At 50.6% G+C, this 17092-nt stretch overlaps 1 protein-coding gene across 4 annotated transcripts; it reads left to right on the plus strand.

Annotated features, from left to right (window-relative positions):
* The first annotated feature begins 1108 nt into the window (after positions 1 to 1108).
* Positions 1109 to 15826, plus strand: PPRC1 (PPARG related coactivator 1). Of its 4 annotated transcripts, none has more exons than XM_019459235.2 (14): positions 1111 to 1307; positions 5067 to 5255; positions 5800 to 5946; positions 6067 to 6168; positions 6283 to 9184; positions 9511 to 9564; positions 10399 to 10456; positions 11235 to 11305; positions 12257 to 12980; positions 14176 to 14322; positions 14438 to 14504; positions 14623 to 14744; positions 14993 to 15144; positions 15431 to 15826. In XM_019459235.2, exons 1-14 carry the CDS (start codon positions 1155 to 1157, stop codon positions 15532 to 15534), a joined length of 4992 nt encoding a protein of 1663 aa, XP_019314780.2. In that variant the 5' UTR covers positions 1111 to 1154; the 3' UTR covers positions 15535 to 15826. The 4 variants fall into 4 exon arrangements, with proteins under 4 accessions (XP_019314783.2, XP_019314780.2, XP_019314781.2 ...); XM_019459236.2 differs by having other exon boundaries at positions 6067 to 6159; XM_019459237.2 differs by having other exon boundaries at positions 1111 to 1289.
* Positions 15827 to 17092: the final 1266 nt, after the last annotated feature.

The following is a 17092-nucleotide window of genomic DNA, read 5'->3' on the forward strand; positions in this document are numbered from 1 at the left end:
ATATATAGTTTTGCACTATTTGAAATTATTTTTAAACTTGAGTAGAAAACTTTTTTTTTTTTAAAGAAAACAGTAAGAAAAATCTTTGAAATGACGAATCAATAGCAGTGATAGTGATGGACTGTAGAAAATATACAGAGGGACCATGGTTGATTGCAATGATCAAAAAAGCTTTCCTAGATAAAAGAGGGCATGAAAGATATTTCCAAGTTCAAATATTCCAAACAGGAAAACAAAGGTAGGAGAACACCAGTTGTCTTTGGAGGACAGCAAGATAAAGTGCAGCAACGGGAAATACATTTGGCAATGAGGTGCCAGTGTGGGTTTCTGAGAAGCCCTAAGGAGATCCCTCGAACGCGGTGTTTTAAGATTAAACTCTACAAACTTCCAGTTATTAGTAGTAGGTATGTAATATGCAACATTACATAACTAACACTGCTGTATGGTATATAGGAAAGTTGTTAAAAAGGAAATCTCATCACAAGGGGAAAATTTTTTTATTTTATCTATATACGGAGATGGGTTAGCTGAACGTATGGTGGTAATCACAGTACCTGTAAATCAAACAATCATGCTATATGCCTTAAAGTTATACAGTGATGTGTGTTAATTATTTCATTTCCTAATGAAACCAGAAATTAAAAAAAAAAAAAAAAAAAAAAAGATTAAACTAGCAGGAGTGGCGCAGATTAGGTGAAGGTTAGTTCCGGGAGTGCGGGTGCCCACTAGAGGGTGCTGTTTCAAAACACAGGCCCACTTGGTCTAAGGGGAAAGGAAAGTACCGCATTATAGAACGTCAGATAAAGAGGGCGTTCCGACAGTTGGACAAATTAGGACAATAAAGAGATGCGCAAATGGTAACTCTCCTCTTATTACCTCGCGCTCCCCAACTAGGTTCCCCCCCGCGGAACACAAAATTAAGCATGACAGTATGTCTGTAGCACGTGCCGCTGGGCTCCCCTTAAAGCAACTACTACTCCCAGGCTCCCTTGCGAGGCCAGGGCCCTCTTCCCAGGTGCGAGTGGGTCTTGCCGCAAGGCCTTTTGGGATCCGCAGTCTTGCAGTGTCTTCCGGGAATTGTAGTTCCTTTCCCACAATCTGCTGGGCGAGGCGGTGCCGGCGACCAGAGCTGCGCTGAGTGTTCAGGGGCCAAGATGGCGGCGCGCCGGGGACGGAGAGACGGAGTCGCGCCGTCACCAAGTGGGGGCCCCGGACCCGACCCCGGGGGTGGAGTGCGCGGCAGCAGTTGGGGGAGTCGAAGCCAAGCGCCGTATGGGACTGTGGGCGCTGTGAGTGGTGGGGAGCAGGTGAGAGGCTGGCTGGCGGCCCGCGGCTGGCAGCAAAGCAGCGTGTGCCGGGCGATGACACGTGGACGCCACAGGAAAGGGAGGAAGCGCTCGGGAGGCTATGCGGGTGGCTGCGGAAGACAGGTTGGGCTAAATGGACCTGGGCTGTTTGCTGGAGGGATGCAGGCAGAGGCGGGGTCCCCATGGCCATTCCTCCGGAATGCTGGAGGGGCATAGTCGGGTGTTGGAAACGGCCCGTGGTGGGGGGTCAGGGATTCGGACTTGGAATCGTGGGCTAAGACCTTCCTCTAAGGATGCCGAGTGGGGGTGCCCCTAGCACCGCGCCGCAATGCCTTTTCGGAGCCACGTGGGATTGGGGGGGGAGGGAGCAATTTTCCCGGGAGAACTTGTCGGCTTCCCCTCCCCCTCTAGGCGGCCCTGGCACCCACGTGGGTTGGGCTTCTGGTGGGGGGGTGGCCCTCGGGTCCACGTGGGGGCGGGGAGGGGATGTCCACGTGGCTCCCGCTCCAGGCTGCCCGGCATCTCGTATCGGCGTTGGAGCCGCACTGCTGGGAACTGGGTGTGTCTCAGCCTGTCCCGCCATCTCCGGCGGGGCTGGTTGGGGGGGGGGGGGGGGGGCCCTGGCTGGGAAGGAAGGTAGGGGCTGCTAGAGTAAACTTTGCGCAGAGCCTTGGAGTAGTTTTTTTTCTCGTGCATTGGTCCACGGCGCCTCTCGACAGGGGATGGTGAAGGACTCTCCAGATGTGCGGGGAGTCAGTTCCCTGTGGATGTTAGAGTGTGTTGGGCAGTGTAGAAAGGCTGAGGTTGAAGGGCTGCGAAGTAAGCTTGTGGCGGCTTCTGTCTGACCGGCTTGTGGTGGGTTGTGAGTCATGGACACTGGCGTTTTGGTTGCTTTCGGACCTGCTTCATTCCTGATACAAGGGGCATGGGGAGTGTCAACATATACATGGGATAAGCCTAAGTAAGGTAAAGAGAATCCTTTCTCCTTCCCCCACTTTTTCCTCCAGCATCTCTTTTGAGGCCGCGGCTAAGGCCTGCTTCTTTTATTGACACACAAAAAATTGAGGTGGTCTGTATTTAAGGCTCTTTGGAATTTTGCTGGGGATGGGGAAAAGAGGCCATTTGAGAACTATTCACCACTAGTTGAACATTTATTGGACAAGGGTGGTTTCTTTCTGTCAGATTCTATTGGCTTGGCCTTCAGTTCTCCATACTGAGAAAGTGTTATCACACTCCTCTGCAGAGGGCTTCTTAAAAGTTGCCAGTGGGCTGGACTCAGTCTGAAAGGTTATCTCTCTTAAGCAGTTAAGCTGAGTCCTTGAAAGCTTTTGGGTTTTTTTTGTTTTGGTTTTAGGTGGGAATTGGGCCGCAGGCTACCAGGTAATATCAGTTCCAGCAGACCAGTTCGGGCCCAAGATTCTGGGGACGTAGTTTGGGAGCTGCCCACCTTTTGGAGGAGAGGCAGGAAGGATCCACGATCCAGCTGTAATCCAAATTAGGTGGTTATTGGTGGTTGGAGATGGTCTCATGGAGAGATTATGTATATCTCTTCCCTTACGTCCTCCCCCCAAAAGATGGGCATGTGAAAGCTAGTCAGTCAACCAACTATTTATTGAGATACTGTATTCAGACACAAGGGATGCTGTGGTAAAACCACACATGGTCCGTGTTCTCCAGTATCGTCCAGTTTTATCGTGATAGACAGGCAATAAATAAATGATAAGTGGCACGAAAGGAAAAGTGCAGCGTATTTGGGATTATATAACCAGCAGTAGTAATCTATATTGTGAAGTCTGGGAAGGGATATTAAGTTGAGGTGAGGGAGGGAAGTTTTCATCATTGGAAATAGTATGGAAAGGCCTTGAAGTGGGAGGCTTCAATATGGCTTATTGAGGAAACAGAAACCTGTATGGCTGATGCATAGAGAGAGAGGCACAGTAGTAAGAGAGGACATACTGGAGAAGAGCCTAGTAGGGAAGATCAGGACCCCTGTAAGACATATTAAGGAGTTTAAACCTAATGCTAAGAGCAGTAAGCTGCTATTGGAAGGGTTTAGGAAGAGTCTCAAAGTGATCAGATGTGTATTCTTAATAACTTGTAGTTGTTTTTGAACCCTGTAGGGACAAGACTGGATGTGAGAAAGCCAGATGGGTTTCTCTGCTAGATGATCTTGGTATCTGGGAGCTGTGCTGTGTGAGGATTGAGGGATAGGTGCTGTCAGGTGAAGAGAGGGGTGTCTCTGACTAGGGCTCCAGTACCTGCCTGATGGAGGTGGTGAGTGGTTCCCAGAGCTGGGCATTGTCTTAAAGATTTTGGCCTGGTGGCTGGGTCAGGTAGGTGGCAGGGCAAGTTGAGATGCAGTCTCCTTGCTCACCCAGGAGGAGTGTTTGCTGAGCCAGGTGCTATTCAGCTGCTGGTTGTAATTATAGGATTGTGAAGGTCTGGGAGGAGTTAGTGCCTAAAACCTGCCACCTTTCACTTCCTCTCTGGACTTGGTCTCCTAAAGTGTATCTAGCCTTTCCTCTCTGGGCATTTGAACTCCTCAGCTTGGTTAGGGGGGTGGGTTTGGAGGGTATAGTCACACCTGTGTTTGTTTTTTTTTTGCGTTCTCTTGAAAGAGGTGCAGAGTTTCCCTTTGCTGAGTGGGGGAGGGAGGCTTGTATTTGTTTCTATTCAGTCTTTCCATCATCTGTTTCCTATAGTGGAGATACCCCTGGCTTTGGCCTCTGGCCTTGCCAGTCCCATTCCAGCTACTTCTGGCTCTGCCCACACCCACACTCTTGACAGGCCTGGGCGGGTGGCTCCCTGCCTGACAAGGCTGAAGATGTTGCTGGTTCCCAGGCAAGTAGTGGGGTGCGGCTTTTCCATGTACTGACTCAAGGAATCAAGCTTTCTCTTCTTTTGCTCTCACATGGTAGGAGTAGGGAGGAGACTTTTCCTTTGGGACTACCATTGAGAGGTTCAGTGGCACACTGTAGGGCCTTCAAAATAAAAGTGTGAATTAAGTGTGAATCACAGCTGTGTATAAGACACGGTGCTAGGCATCACGAATAATTAGGAAGTATAAGAACAGTTTAAACCCTTCCAAGATCAAAGAAGGATATAGGCTAGTATCGTACAAAGGGTTATTTTGCCCCAAAGGAACTTAGAATTTAGTTTTAGTAATGATGCTAGGACTATCATGGGGTGGAGAGGGGACAAGATGTGATTGCCACTGGTACAGAAACCTGAATGAATTCAGGGGTGTGAGGAGAGATCAGCATGGATTGGGGAAGCCTGAGTTATCTTGAAGAAGGTAGGGTTTCTAAGCTAAGCAGAGAAGAGAGGCCTAGGCAGGATTTGGGAGAGGGAAGGTGGTTGGAGCTGAAATTGCCTGTTTGCTGACCACCACTCTTTCGGTGTACCCCTCAGACTGTTTGACTCTTCTGAAAAATCTTGTTCTTTCTGATGTTTTTACTCCCTGGTTTAGTGATCTTCTGTGGCTCCAACTGTTTCTGGATGGAGTCCAAACTTTTTTTTTTTTTTTTTTTTTGCCCAGGAGATCCATGGACACTGCCATCCTGACTGGGGCTTTGTTTCGTAGGTTGTACTTCTCTCTGCCCAGCAAGTCCAGAGGTTTGGCTCTGGTGGGGCTCCTGCTGAGTCTGGGGCCATTGGTGGAAGCTTGGGCACCTGGTTTACAGAGCATATCATTCAGCTGCCCTAGGTGCCCCGTGCTCTGCAGACTTTACACCCTTCTGACTGTCCTGTTTGCCTCAGGTGCTGCTGCATGAGGAAGGGGACGATTCTGGTTTTGTCAGTCTGTCTCGGCTTGGCCCCTGTCTGAGGGACAAGGACCTGGAGATGGAGGAGCTGATACTGCAGGATGAGACACTGCTGGGGACCATGCAGAGCTACATGGATGCCTCCCTCATCTCCCTCATTGAAGATTTTGGGAGCCTTGGGGAGGTGAGCTGGGACTGGGTTTGGAGGTCTTCAGGTAGGAGCTTTGCATTGGAGGCTATGGCCCGGTGGCTCTGCTTTCCCAGGATCTTGGCTCCTGGATACCTAAACTGAGTCCTTGAAGTGTGTTTCTTATTTCTCCAGGAGAATTGGGCTACAAGCTGCCAGATTATGTCCCATGTGAACATGCCCTGGCAGGCTTGGACTGTAGTCCTGCATGGGCCCCCAACTTACATGTCCAGGGGGGTTCCCATCTGTGTTTTGAGTTCAATTCCAGCCTAGCCGAGGGTTGTCTGCTGAGCATCCCACATCTAGGGGTGGAAGGAGTATGTGAAACATAAGCCTAAGTATCAATTCTGACAGGCCTCTGTTGGCATTAGAGGGGTGGGAGATGGTAATGAATGAGATTAGAGCCCATGCTTCCTGGCAGTCTAGCATATTGAGCTGAACTGAGCCTGAGAGGCTGATTCTCTTGGCTTGCAGTCAGTCTGAGTGGCCAGTAGACCATTAGGAATAATGGTAGGACCTTTCTTTTGTCTTTCTGGAGCAGAGCAGGTTATCTCTGGAGGACCAGAATGAAGTGTCACTGCTCACAGCTCTGACAGAGATCTTGGACAATGCAGATTCCGAGAACCTGTCTCCGTTTGACAGCATTCCTGACTCAGAACTGCTTGTGTCACCTCGGGAGGGCTCCTCTGTGAGTGTGGGACCAGGGGAAGAGGGTATGTGGTTGGTGCAAATGTTAGAACCATGACTGTGGGCCTACTTATATAGTTGTGAAGCACAAACTCATCTCAGGTCTTTTTCTCCCTGTCAGCTGCACAAGCTGCTCACCCTCTCCCGGACACCTCCAGAACGTGACCTCATCACCCCAGTTGACCCACTGGGGCCCAGCACAGGCAGTAATAGAGTGAGTGGGGTAAGCCTGACCTAGGGAGCCTCGGAGACTCCCAGGAGGGAGAAGTATGTGGGGACAGGCCTGGAAAAATATATCCTTGGCGAAAATATCTGTAGCTTCTTTTCTCTTCTGCAGGTTGAGATGTCCCTCTCAGATCCCCCTTGGGACTTCTCCCCACCCTCCTTCTTAGAGACTTCCTTCCCTAAGCTTCCTAGCTGGAGACCCTCAAGATCAAGAGCCCGCTGGGGTCAATCCCCTCCTCCCCAGCAGCGTAGCGATGGGGAAGAAGAGGAGGAGGTGGCCAGCTTTAGTGGCCAGATGCTTGCTGGGGAGCTCGACAACTCCGTGAGCAGTATTCCAGACTTCCCTATGCACCTGGCCTGCCCGGAGGAGGAAGATAAAACAGCAGCAGCAGAGATGGCAGTGCAGGCAGCTGGCGACGAGAGCATCTCCTCCTTGAGTGAGTTGGTGCGGGCCATGCATCCATACTGCTTGCCCAACCTCACCCACCTGACATCACTCGAGGATGAGCTTCAGGAGCAGCCAGATGATTTGACACTGCCTGAGGATTGTGTGGTGCTAGAGATTGTGGGCCAGGCAGCCACAGCTGGCAATGACCTGGAGATCCCAGTTGTGGTACGGAAGATTCCTACTGGACCCCAGCCTGTGCTTCTGGATGACTCACTAGAGGCCAGTCCAGCTTTGAAGCTACTCATGCCTACACTAGAGTCAGAGACAGAGGCTGCTGTGCCCAAGGAGAACCTCTGCCCTCAGAAAGAGGGGTTGTCAGAGGAAAACCTGGAGTCAGTCTGCTTGTTAGAGCCCAAGGAGGTCATGGAACCAATGATGCCCAAGGAGTCTCAGAACCCACCAGCCAACACAATGCTGAGTTCCCAGAAAGCTCGAAAGGGCAGGAGGAAGAAGAGCAAAGAGCAGCCAGCAGCCTGTACAGAAGGCTATGCCAGGAGGCTGAGGTCATCTTCTCGTGGGCAATCTACTGTGGCTACAGAGATAACCTCACAGGCAGGAAATTTGCCTCAGGAGGAACTTAAAAGAGAGGTCGCACCTCCCCGTAGTAGAGGGAAGCCCCGGGCTTGGGCTCGGGCCTGGGCAGCTGCCTTGGAGAAACCTAGCTCTGGGAACTTGGAGAGTAGTGCTGGACAAGCTAGTGCTGCTAAAGAAGATCCTCTAGACCTTTATTCCAACCTGGTAGACAGCATCCATGCTAACCCTGTTCCAACTCATCTCTCACTGGTTGATTCTGCTCCATCCGACCCCATGCCACTTGAGTCTGTTGAAACTGATCCCACTGCAGTTAACCCTGTTCAAGCTGACCCTGTACCTGTTGATCCTGCATTGGTTGACTTTGCTTCAGCCAACTCAGAGCTGGTTGACCCTCTCCCAGCTGACCCAGTCCTGGCTGACTCAGCAGAAATTGACCCTACAGTGGTTGTTCCCATCTCAGATGACTTGCCACCAGGTGACCCTGTCCCAGCCGACTCAGCACCAGTTGACTCTGTTCCCAGTGACCTGGCTCCAGTTGATCCTGTGCTAGTTAAATCTAGGCCATCTGATCCCAGACGTGGTGCAGTGTCTTCAGTCCAGGGGAGTCCAGCTCCCCAGTTACTTCTGGAGTCAGAGTCCTTGGACCCCCTAAAGGCCATCATCCCCGAAGTCCGGGAGGTTGTGGGTCCTTTGAAGGTAGAAAGTAGTACCAGTGCCACAACCCAGGAAGCCAGACCTCGGCCTCTTAGCCTATCAGAGTACCGGCGACGAAGGCAGCAGCGCCAAGCAGATGCAGAAGAGAGGAGTCCCCAGCCCCCAGCTGGGAAGTGGCCTAGTCTCCCAGAGACCCCCACAGGGCTGGCAGACATCCCTTGTCTTGTCATCCCACCAGCCCCAGCCAAGAAGACAACTCTGCAGAGAAGCCCTGAGGTTCCTCCTGAGGCTTGCTTTGTGCCTATGGGTCCCAGCCCTGCTTCTCCTAGTCCTGAGCCACCTGCAAGCAAACCTGTGGCCTCAACTCCCACTGAACAGGTGCCATCCCAAGAGATACCACTACCAGCAAGACCTCCACCTCCTACTGTGCAGTCCATGCCCTCCACAATGCCCACTGCTTTGCCTTTTCCCCCAGGTGGGCTAGGCATGACTCCCATGATGCCCCTTCCTACAGGTGGGCAAGGGATCCCCAGTCTGCCCCCACCTCCCTTGCAGCCTCCCAGTCTTCCAATGTCTATGGGACCGGTGCCACCTGATCCCTATACTCATTATGCTCCTGTGCCACCCTGGCCTTGTTATCCCCCTGTGTCCCCTTCTGGCTATCCATGCCTCCCCCCGCCACCAACAGTGCCCCTAGTATCTGGTACTCCTGGCACCTATGCTGTGCCCCCCACTTGCAATGTGCCTTGGGTACCCCCTCCAGCCCCAGTCCCACCTTACAGCTCCAGCTGTGCCTATGGGCCCTTGGGATGGGGCCCAGGGCTGCAACACCCTCCATTCTGGCCTTCTATGCCACCACCTCCTTTGCCTCTGGCATCTGTTGGGAGAGCTGCTCCCCCATCCAAGGTGGAGCCCAGTGGCATCCCAGCTGGCCCTCCTGAAAGTGTACTTTCTGTGCCAATGGCTCCTCCTCTCAGTCTTGGGTCAACTGGCCAGGGAGCTTTGCAGATAGAGCCCACCAAGGTGGAGCCCACCAAGGTGGAAGTCAAGTCAGTGCCTGTGTCTCCTCATCTGAAACATAAGGTGTCCTCCCCAATGCAAAGCCCCCAGATTAAGGCTCCACCGTGTTTGTCTGCTGAGAGTGTGGATGTTGAGGAGCCTGCATCAGAGAGGCTAAAGCCTGAGATCCAGGAGACAAGGCCCAGGGAGAAGCCCCCCTCTCCTGTTACCAAGGTTGCTCCTACACCCACACCAAAGCAGAGCACTGTAACTAAGGTGCCTGCTGTCCACCCAGCCCGTCTAAGGAAACTCTCCTTCCTGCCTACCCCACGGACTCAAGGCCCTGAGGACGTGGTACAGGCTTTCATCAGTGAGATTGGTAAGTGCCACAAGGTTTAGTTGATGTGAAAGGCATGGGGGTTGGATGGGGAGTGTCCTCCATAGAACACGATAAACCACTCTCATAGGGACTGGTCTTTGTCAGATTTGTTTGGAGGGTTCTTTGTTTTTTTGGAGGGTTCTTGAGAGAGCGAGCTCTGGGTTTGTTTGATTTCTTCTGCTTTGTGTTGCTGCCTTGGTTTGCTTAGTACAGTGGTTAGGGACAGCATCAAGGGAATTGATTTGGGAGATGACTTGGGAATTCCAGGACCTGGGCACTCAGTCGATAGGGGCTGGATTCCAATCCTGTGTTGTGTACTTCCACAGGAATTGAGGCATCGGACCTGTCCAGTCTGCTGGAGCAGTTTGAGAAATCTGAAGGTGAGGGCACCTAGGTAGCTATGCTGTAATCGCTTTTTATTGATGCTTTATTTGGGCCCAGCCCTGTAGTTGCTTAGGTGGAAGGAAGGGAACGGTGGAGGGGCGGTCTCAGTCCCAGAGAAGTAGTTTCAATCTGATTGCAAGGGGAAGACAAGGTTCATGGACAATACAGTCTAAGCCAGGGACAGGTGGCAGTAAGCATGGCAAGAATTATAAAGAGTAGTTGGATGTGGAGGTCCCAGTGGGTTGGGTTGGTTGGGGACATTTTTCTAGAAAACTGGCTGTTAGGCTGGGCTCTGAAATACAGGATGCATGTGTAGTGAATAAAGGCAGAAGTATAAGGAGGATTGTATGTTTGGAAGACAGTGGATAGCTGAGCTTACTCAGTACAAAGCAAGGATCTAGGTGCTCTGGAGGATACTATGTCCTGTTCGTAAGGAGCTTATGGTCTAATAGGGGAGGAAAATTACATAAATGTCCCTGAGTTAGTAACAAGTTATCTACAATACAAGGAAAAATGTAATATGGTGTAAGTGTAGAACCAGAATAGACCAAGACTGGAAAGTCAGGTCATATAGAACCTTGAACGCTAGTCTTAGAAGTTTGGACTCTATCTCAGACTCACTGGGAAGTTAACAGATATTTCTGAGCAGAAACATGATTAAAAATAGTACCTGGGTACCTACTAGAAGAGAATGGATCTCTCTGGGGAGAGTCCAGTGATACATGTACACAAAGTGGATTTTTCTTCTTTGGGTCTCAAAGCCAGCCCTTCTGTGCCTCCTCAATCTGGAACATCTGGTTGGCCTTTTAACTAATTTGGTTTCTTTGCAGCCAAAAAGGAGTGCCCTCCCCCGGCTCCTGCTGACAGCTTGGCTGTAGGAAACTCAGGGTGAGTATGGAGACATATGAGCGAGTTACCCTACAGCTGTTGGTCAGCAGCCGGCCGGTGCTTCAGGACCGTCAACTGGATGCCTCTGTTACAGGGCTTTTAGTCAGCTTTAGAGTCTTTCCCTGTTTCCCCCTCCCCTCCTCAGCTCATCACTAGTGGGCACTGTCTTGGGTGGTAGGTAGGAGGGTGTGTACCATCCTCTGGCTGATTCCAGTCTGGGATTCCAAATGTCCTGGAGTTGCCTTTTGTCTTCTGGCAAATTGTGCCTTTGGGGATTTCTTTCCTTCCTTTTATCAAGTGTTAAGCTTGCTCAACACTGGTGATGATAAAAGATCAAGTGGGGTAAGGTGTTGGTGGCTAGGGCTCTCCTGACTCCTTGGACGAAGTACCCTGGACCTCCTTGTTCCTCAGTCTTCCAGCACTGAGAGGCCTTTTTTCATTTTTCATGTTCATGGTACCCTATCCTGTGCTGCCAAGCATATTCCCATCCATGTTGATTTTGGGTTGGTTTGAGCTAGGCAGGCAAGTCTCCTGGCTTAAAGGAGGTGGGGGGTATTTAAGGTCATAGCCAGCCTGCCTCCTAGAATTGGACAGAGCTGAGCTGAGACCCAAACTACATTCAGTCAGTAAGATCGCATTTGTGCTGGAGGAGAGTGATAGGGGCAGTTTGTGTATCCTATTCTTCTCTGCACACACCCCTCTCCCGTTGCTTTATGAGGAAAACATATACAAGATGTTGAGGAGGCAATGAACCAGGCTTTCCCTTTTCCCCCGCCAGCAACGTTGACACTCCCCAGGAGAAGAGGCCCCTAGACCGGTTACAAGCCCCAGAACTGGCCAACGTGGCAGGTGGGTTCAGGGTGGGGAATTCTGCCTTTGATTAGTTTATGCAGCGAATGTTTGTAGAGTCTGCCCTGCACTGGGTGTGTGTAGTTGTTGGGAATACAGAGATCTGATCCTCATCCTTGAGATTCTCACAGTCCAGGGAGCAGATGTATAAACGAGCATGTTGAGTATCAGAGATCGTATGTTAAAGGAGCCTTTGTGGTTTATAGTGGGATCTGAAATGGGTCGGTCAGGGGAGGGTCATGTACAGTTGGTGTTATCCCTGAGGCAGAGGTTTGAGAAGATGACTAATACCAATTAGATTTAGGGGATGGGGCATTCTAGGGAGATGGAGCTGCTGGAGAACTGAAGAAATGAAACCAGCCTGTTACGTTTTGGGGAATTATGAGTTGTTTGGTTTGACTGGAGTGTAGTGGCTGATGAGGGTGGTGGGCAGAACTAAAGCAAGAGATAAAGCTGAAGTGTTAAGTAGGAAGTCAGATGAAGGGAACTTTGAATGCCGTGTTAAGCTGTTTGGACTTTATCTTTGCATTGAAGAAGCAATTGGTTACGGGGCCGTTCCCTGTAGCAGGAATGTAGAAAACAGGTGGATGGGCATGAAGCCCCAGGCAGGAGATCATTGGAAGGTGATTACAGGAGTCCAGGCAGATGCAGCCCAGGCAGTGTAGGGGGAGGGCTGGGTCTAAGAATGGAGAGGTAGACCATATAGGAGCTGGTCACTAACTAGGTTTGGGCAGTGAGAGGCTGAGGGGTTCAGGAGGACACTAGCTGTCTGGGTTTATATTGCTCGGTCCCCAAGATGGGGAACTTGGGGGAAGGAATAGTTGCAATAGTGGGAGAAGTTGGGCTGTTGACCTTTGGTGTACTTTGTGACATGAGGTGGGGGTCTCTGGAGCCCCTGGAAGTGTAGAATCGGATCTCATCCTGCTATCTCCATCCTCCCTCCCCTCACAGGGCTCACCCCACCAGCCACCCCTCCCCACCAATTATGGAAGCCCCTGGCTGCTGTTTCACTGCTGGCCAAAGCCAAATCTCCTAAGTCCACCGCCCAGGAGGGAACCCTGAAGCCTGAAGGAGTTACAGAGGCCAAACATCCAGCTGCAGCCTGCCTCCAAGAAGGGGTCCATGGCCCTAGTCCAGTCCATGTGGGCTCTGGGGACCATGACTATTGTGTCCGGAGCAGGACTCCCCCCAAAAAGACGCCTGCCTTAGTCATTCCAGAGGTGGGCTCCCGATGGAACGTCAAACGCCATCAGGACATCACCATCAAACCCGTCTTGTCCCTGGGCCTGGCCGCCCCCCTGCCCCCACGCACAGCTGCCTCCCAGGAGCCACTTGATCACAGGACTAGCAGTGAGCAGGCAGATGCCCCAGCAACTTGCCTTGCCCCATCCGCCTTGCTCTCCCCTGAGGCCTCACCTTGCCGGAATGACATGAACACTAGGACTCCCCCTGAGCCCTCAGCCAAGCAGCGGTCGGTGCGCTGTTACCGAAAAGCCTGCAGGTCGGCCAGCCCCCCAAGCCGGGGTTGGCAGGGCTGCCGTGGCCGCAGCAGCCGTTCTATCAGCTCTGGGTCCAACCGGACCAGCGAAGCATCTTCCTCCTCATCCTCATCGTCGTCTTCCTCATCCCGGTCCCGGTCCCGGTCCCTCTCCCCCCCACACAAGAGGTGGCGAAGGTGAGCTCTGATGGCCTGTTAGGTCCTCTTCATTTAGGAAGTCCATGGGCTCTCCTTTGGTTTACTTAGAAAGCTTTTGCACATTGAGCTTGATGCTTTCAGGCATTAAGGCTTCTACTTCTGTCCTTGGCTTTTGTCTTCTTCCCCTTTCCTGGATTATTGAAGGAGGCAAGCTGTGAGAAGATAGCTTCTATACCCTGTTTGAGTTTGGGGATCACCGAGGTCTGCTGCTTCCTTGACCCCTGCCTTGGGGAGACCATTAGGCTTGCGTCTCGCCCGTGTTTGATCCTTTACATACTTTATCAGTCCTCACTTCTGCTCTTTTCTTGTGGGATGTTGGAAGGTGGGATAAGTAGCTTGTTAATGGCAGTTCTTCTAATCATCTGTCCAGGAAAGAGTCTGGGCAGTTCCTTTGGTTGTCACTGTGGCCTCATACGTTTTCTGGCAATGCCTTTTTCTCAGTTAAAGACCAAGATTTTCCTACTTAATCCATGAATAATTTTTTGTTTTTAAACCAGAATAATCTCTTTTTAAAAAAAAATTTTTTAATGTTTATTCATTTTCTGAGAGCAAGACAGAGCACGAGTGGGGGAGGGGCAGAGAGAGGGAGACACAGAATCCAAAGCAGGTTCCACGCTCTGAGCTGTCAGCACAGAGCCCAATGTGGCGCTCAGCCTCACTAACCGTGAGATCATGACCTGGCTGAAGTGGGACGCTTAACCGTCTGAGCCACCCAGGTGCCCCTGAGCCAGAATGACCTCTTAAGAAATGACCTCTACTCCATGTCTAGCAAGTCACCTCCTTTTTACATCCTGGTCACAGTACTGCTATGAGACATGTTAGGGGAGCAGGAACCCAGAGACCCAGGCCTGGCATCCCCAGCTAGACCTAGGGCCCAGCCCTTTATTCCCAAGTCTCCATTTATTTTTCTTTGACTTGTTAAACGTTTTTGTTGTTAATTGCATAGTTGAAAATAACTATGATCTATGTGAGAACACTCTAAAACATTCCAAATACGCCTAAAATTCACGAGGGCTCAGTTTGGTCATCTGTGGAGTTCTTCTAGATCTCTTTTCCTCTGCTTTTCCTTTGGTCCTGAGCTTCCGGACAGGGAGGCAAGGTTGGGGCCAAGGTGAGGTAAGCAGAATATATTTGCACCACTCCCAGCATTCCTGCATGCCTCTTTATTCTCTAGATCCAGTTGCAGTTCTTCTGGACGTTCCCGAAGATGCTCTTCCTCGTCCTCCTCCTCATCTTCCTCATCTTCCTCATCTTCGTCATCCAGTTCCCGAAGCCGGTCCCGCTCCCCATCCCCCCGCCGGAGAAGTGACAGGAGGCGGAGGTGAGTGTGTGATCAGGGAGTCTGGGTATCTGGGATGCAAATCCCAAATTTGAGAGTTCTGAGACTTGAGTTGTCTAATGTCTGGGGGGCTGATGGCACCTTCTTTTCATGTCAGGTACAGCTCTTATCGTTCACATGACCATTACCAAAGGCAGAGAGTGCTGCAGAAGGAGCGTGCAATAGTGAGTAGAGGAATAGGTCCTGGGAGGATGGGGCTTGCCCCTGAGCCATGAGCTTGGAGAGCCTTCTGCAGCAGTGGCCTTGGCTCATGGTGTGTCAATTTTCCTTGTCTCAACATAGGAGGAGAGAAGAGTGGTCTTCATTGGGAAGATACCTGGCCGCATGACTCGGTCAGAATTGAAACAGAGGTTCTCTGTTTTTGGAGAGATTGAGGAGTGCACTATCCACTTCCGTGTCCAAGGGTAAGGTTGGACCTTTAGGTCAGAATGTCCTTTCCACCCCATTTGTCTACCTGGGTGCTGCTTTGTCTTTCCCCCTTCCTTCCTCTGGTGTGTTAGGCAATGTAGGATGACACCTTCACTCCTAGTCAGAGGGTTGGCCATTTGGGGAAGAAGAACTACCCGAGTCTCTCTCTACCCTGGGAAGTATCTCTTCTCCTTGGCAAGTGCCGAAATAGCCATTCCAGCCTCTGCCTCACCTTCCTCACCAGTGACAACTACGGCTTCGTCACTTACCGCTATGCTGAAGAGGCATTTGCAGCCATCGAGAGTGGCCACAAGCTAAGGCAGGCAGATGAGCAGCCCTTTGATCTCTGCTTTGGGGGCCGCAGGCAGTTCTGCAAGAGAAGCTATTCTGATCTTGGTGAGTGGAGGAGACCCCGAGGCTTTGGTATACTTCATATTGTCCCCAGAAGGGTTTCCAACCTTTTGAGAGTGGAGCTAGGTAGACTTGTCACTATGTGACACACAAAGAACACAAAGGGGGTGGGATGAGAGGAGAAATGGGGGCTCTTTAGTCTTATTTACTTAAAACCAGGGTGATTGGTGTTATTCCATCCATTATTGGGGTGGGAGGAGGCTGGCCATTTGAGGACCCTGTGATTGGGAAGTATTGTCAGAGACCTTGATGTCTGTCTCTATTTTTATAGACTCCAACCGGGAAGACTTTGACCCTGCTCCTGTAAAGAGCAAATTTGATTCTCTTGACTTTGACACATTGTTGAAACAGGCCCAGAAGAACCTCAGGAGGTAACCCTGGGCCCTTCTCCCCCTTCCCTCCTTCTTTGGAGGTGTCCAACCTCCTCCACCCTCCCCTCCCCCAATTTAGGGGAGAGAGCTGCTAGTGAGATGACTGTTTTATAAAGAAATGGAAAAAAGTAAAATAAAAAATGTGTTAAATCAGATTTTTGAAGGGTTATTTGTTTTTTTATAACAGGCATTGAAACAAGTTAACTCATTCCTATGTTAAGATGGGGCTGAGGGGTTCCCCTGTGTTTGGAAGTTCTAAGGCACTATACAGACCAATAAACACGAACTACAAACAATTTCCAAGTGCTGTTGTGCTTCTTTCAATGGTGCTAGTGCCAGACATACTCACTTTTCCAATCTGAATACAATCAGGGACAGGCTTACCTCCATTTAGTTCCTAGGACCCCTCTTTGGTTTGATGCAAAATCCTATTGGACTTGATACTTGTATCCTTAGGTTGTGTTGTCTGTGAAATCAGTCTTCTAGGGCAGTGTTTCTCAAACTTTAAAAGGGATCTCTTCAGAATGTAGATTCTGACTTCTGGGGTGGAGCCTGAGATTCTGCATTTCAAACAAAGGGATGCTGATGCTGCAGTCTCAAGGAAGGGATTTTACCATCAAGAACCTGGAGGAAGTTTGCAGTTGTTCCAAATGAAGGATCTCTAAACAGAAGCTTCTGTGTACATGTACCATTTTAGCTTGAGCACAATGCTTGGTACACAAGAGGTACTCAGAAAAACACATGCATGTGGACAGACATCTGGGAAAGAGGGAGTTAGTTGTGGGAGTTATATCTATTAGCAGAGTGCCTATTTTGAGAAAAGCAAAGGAGACATGGGTCCCCTGAGAAAGTGGGTCCTTACCCTTCAGAAGGTTTATTAATGGGAAGTAGTCAAAGGGTAGTGGGTAAAGGGATTGATGTCTGCTAATGTGATAAAACTTGGAATTAACTTGGCAGTCCTGGGCATTGATTTTTGAATATCATGACAGACACTTGGGAGGGTTTTCTAGTTCTCCCACAGGGAGAGTTCAGGTGTGAACTGTGACTCGGGAGGTAGGAGGATTATTTCCAGGATTATAGATTTGAAGAGATTGCTGCTGTATTGCTCAGGGTTGGTGCAATGGCTTTACATTTCATGGAGCTGACCTAATGCTGAATGAGTATGTAAGAGAGGAAGGGGTTGTCTCATGGGCAAATCATGAGGTAGGGGCATTTTTGGGGAATCGTCCCTCTATTACCATGGATAAAATGAAGGATCCTCTCTGTATTTGAGGTGGGAGTACAGGGGCTGGGGTGGTATCTAACGGCCTCTTCTGCTTAGTGGAGACAGGGAAGATGAAGGGTGGGAATTCTCTGGCCGTGCGAACGGTAGTGATTGGGAGATCCTGTGACCCTAGTCTAGAGAGTCCAAGGACCGCTCAAGCCTCCCGGCTCACTCTGGAATGCGAATCCCAGCTGCGGCTCCGGAAACCGCAGCTCTGAAAAAAAGTGGCTCTAGCAGAGCGCGGGAAGGCTGGAGATTTCCCGCCACTACCGAGGGCGGGACACGTGACGTCAGGGCT

Source organism: Panthera pardus, unplaced genomic scaffold, assembly GCF_024362965.1.
Source record: "Panthera pardus isolate Hobbes unplaced genomic scaffold, ASM2436296v1 HiC_scaffold_22, whole genome shotgun sequence".
Classification (NCBI taxonomy): domain Eukaryota; kingdom Metazoa; phylum Chordata; class Mammalia; order Carnivora; family Felidae; genus Panthera; species Panthera pardus.

Coding starts and splice junctions, on each gene's coding strand:
- PPRC1 (XM_019459235.2), top strand. CDS start 1,155: ATGGCGGCGCGCCGGGGACGGAGAGACGGAGTCGCGCCGTCACCAAGT. Junction 6,169..6,282: donor GCAGTAATAGAGTGAGTGGG/GTAAGCCTGACC, acceptor TCTCTTCTGCAG/GTTGAGATGTCCCTCTCAGA. Junction 11,306..12,256: donor AGAACTGGCCAACGTGGCAG/GTGGGTTCAGGG, acceptor CTCCCCTCACAG/GGCTCACCCCACCAGCCACC.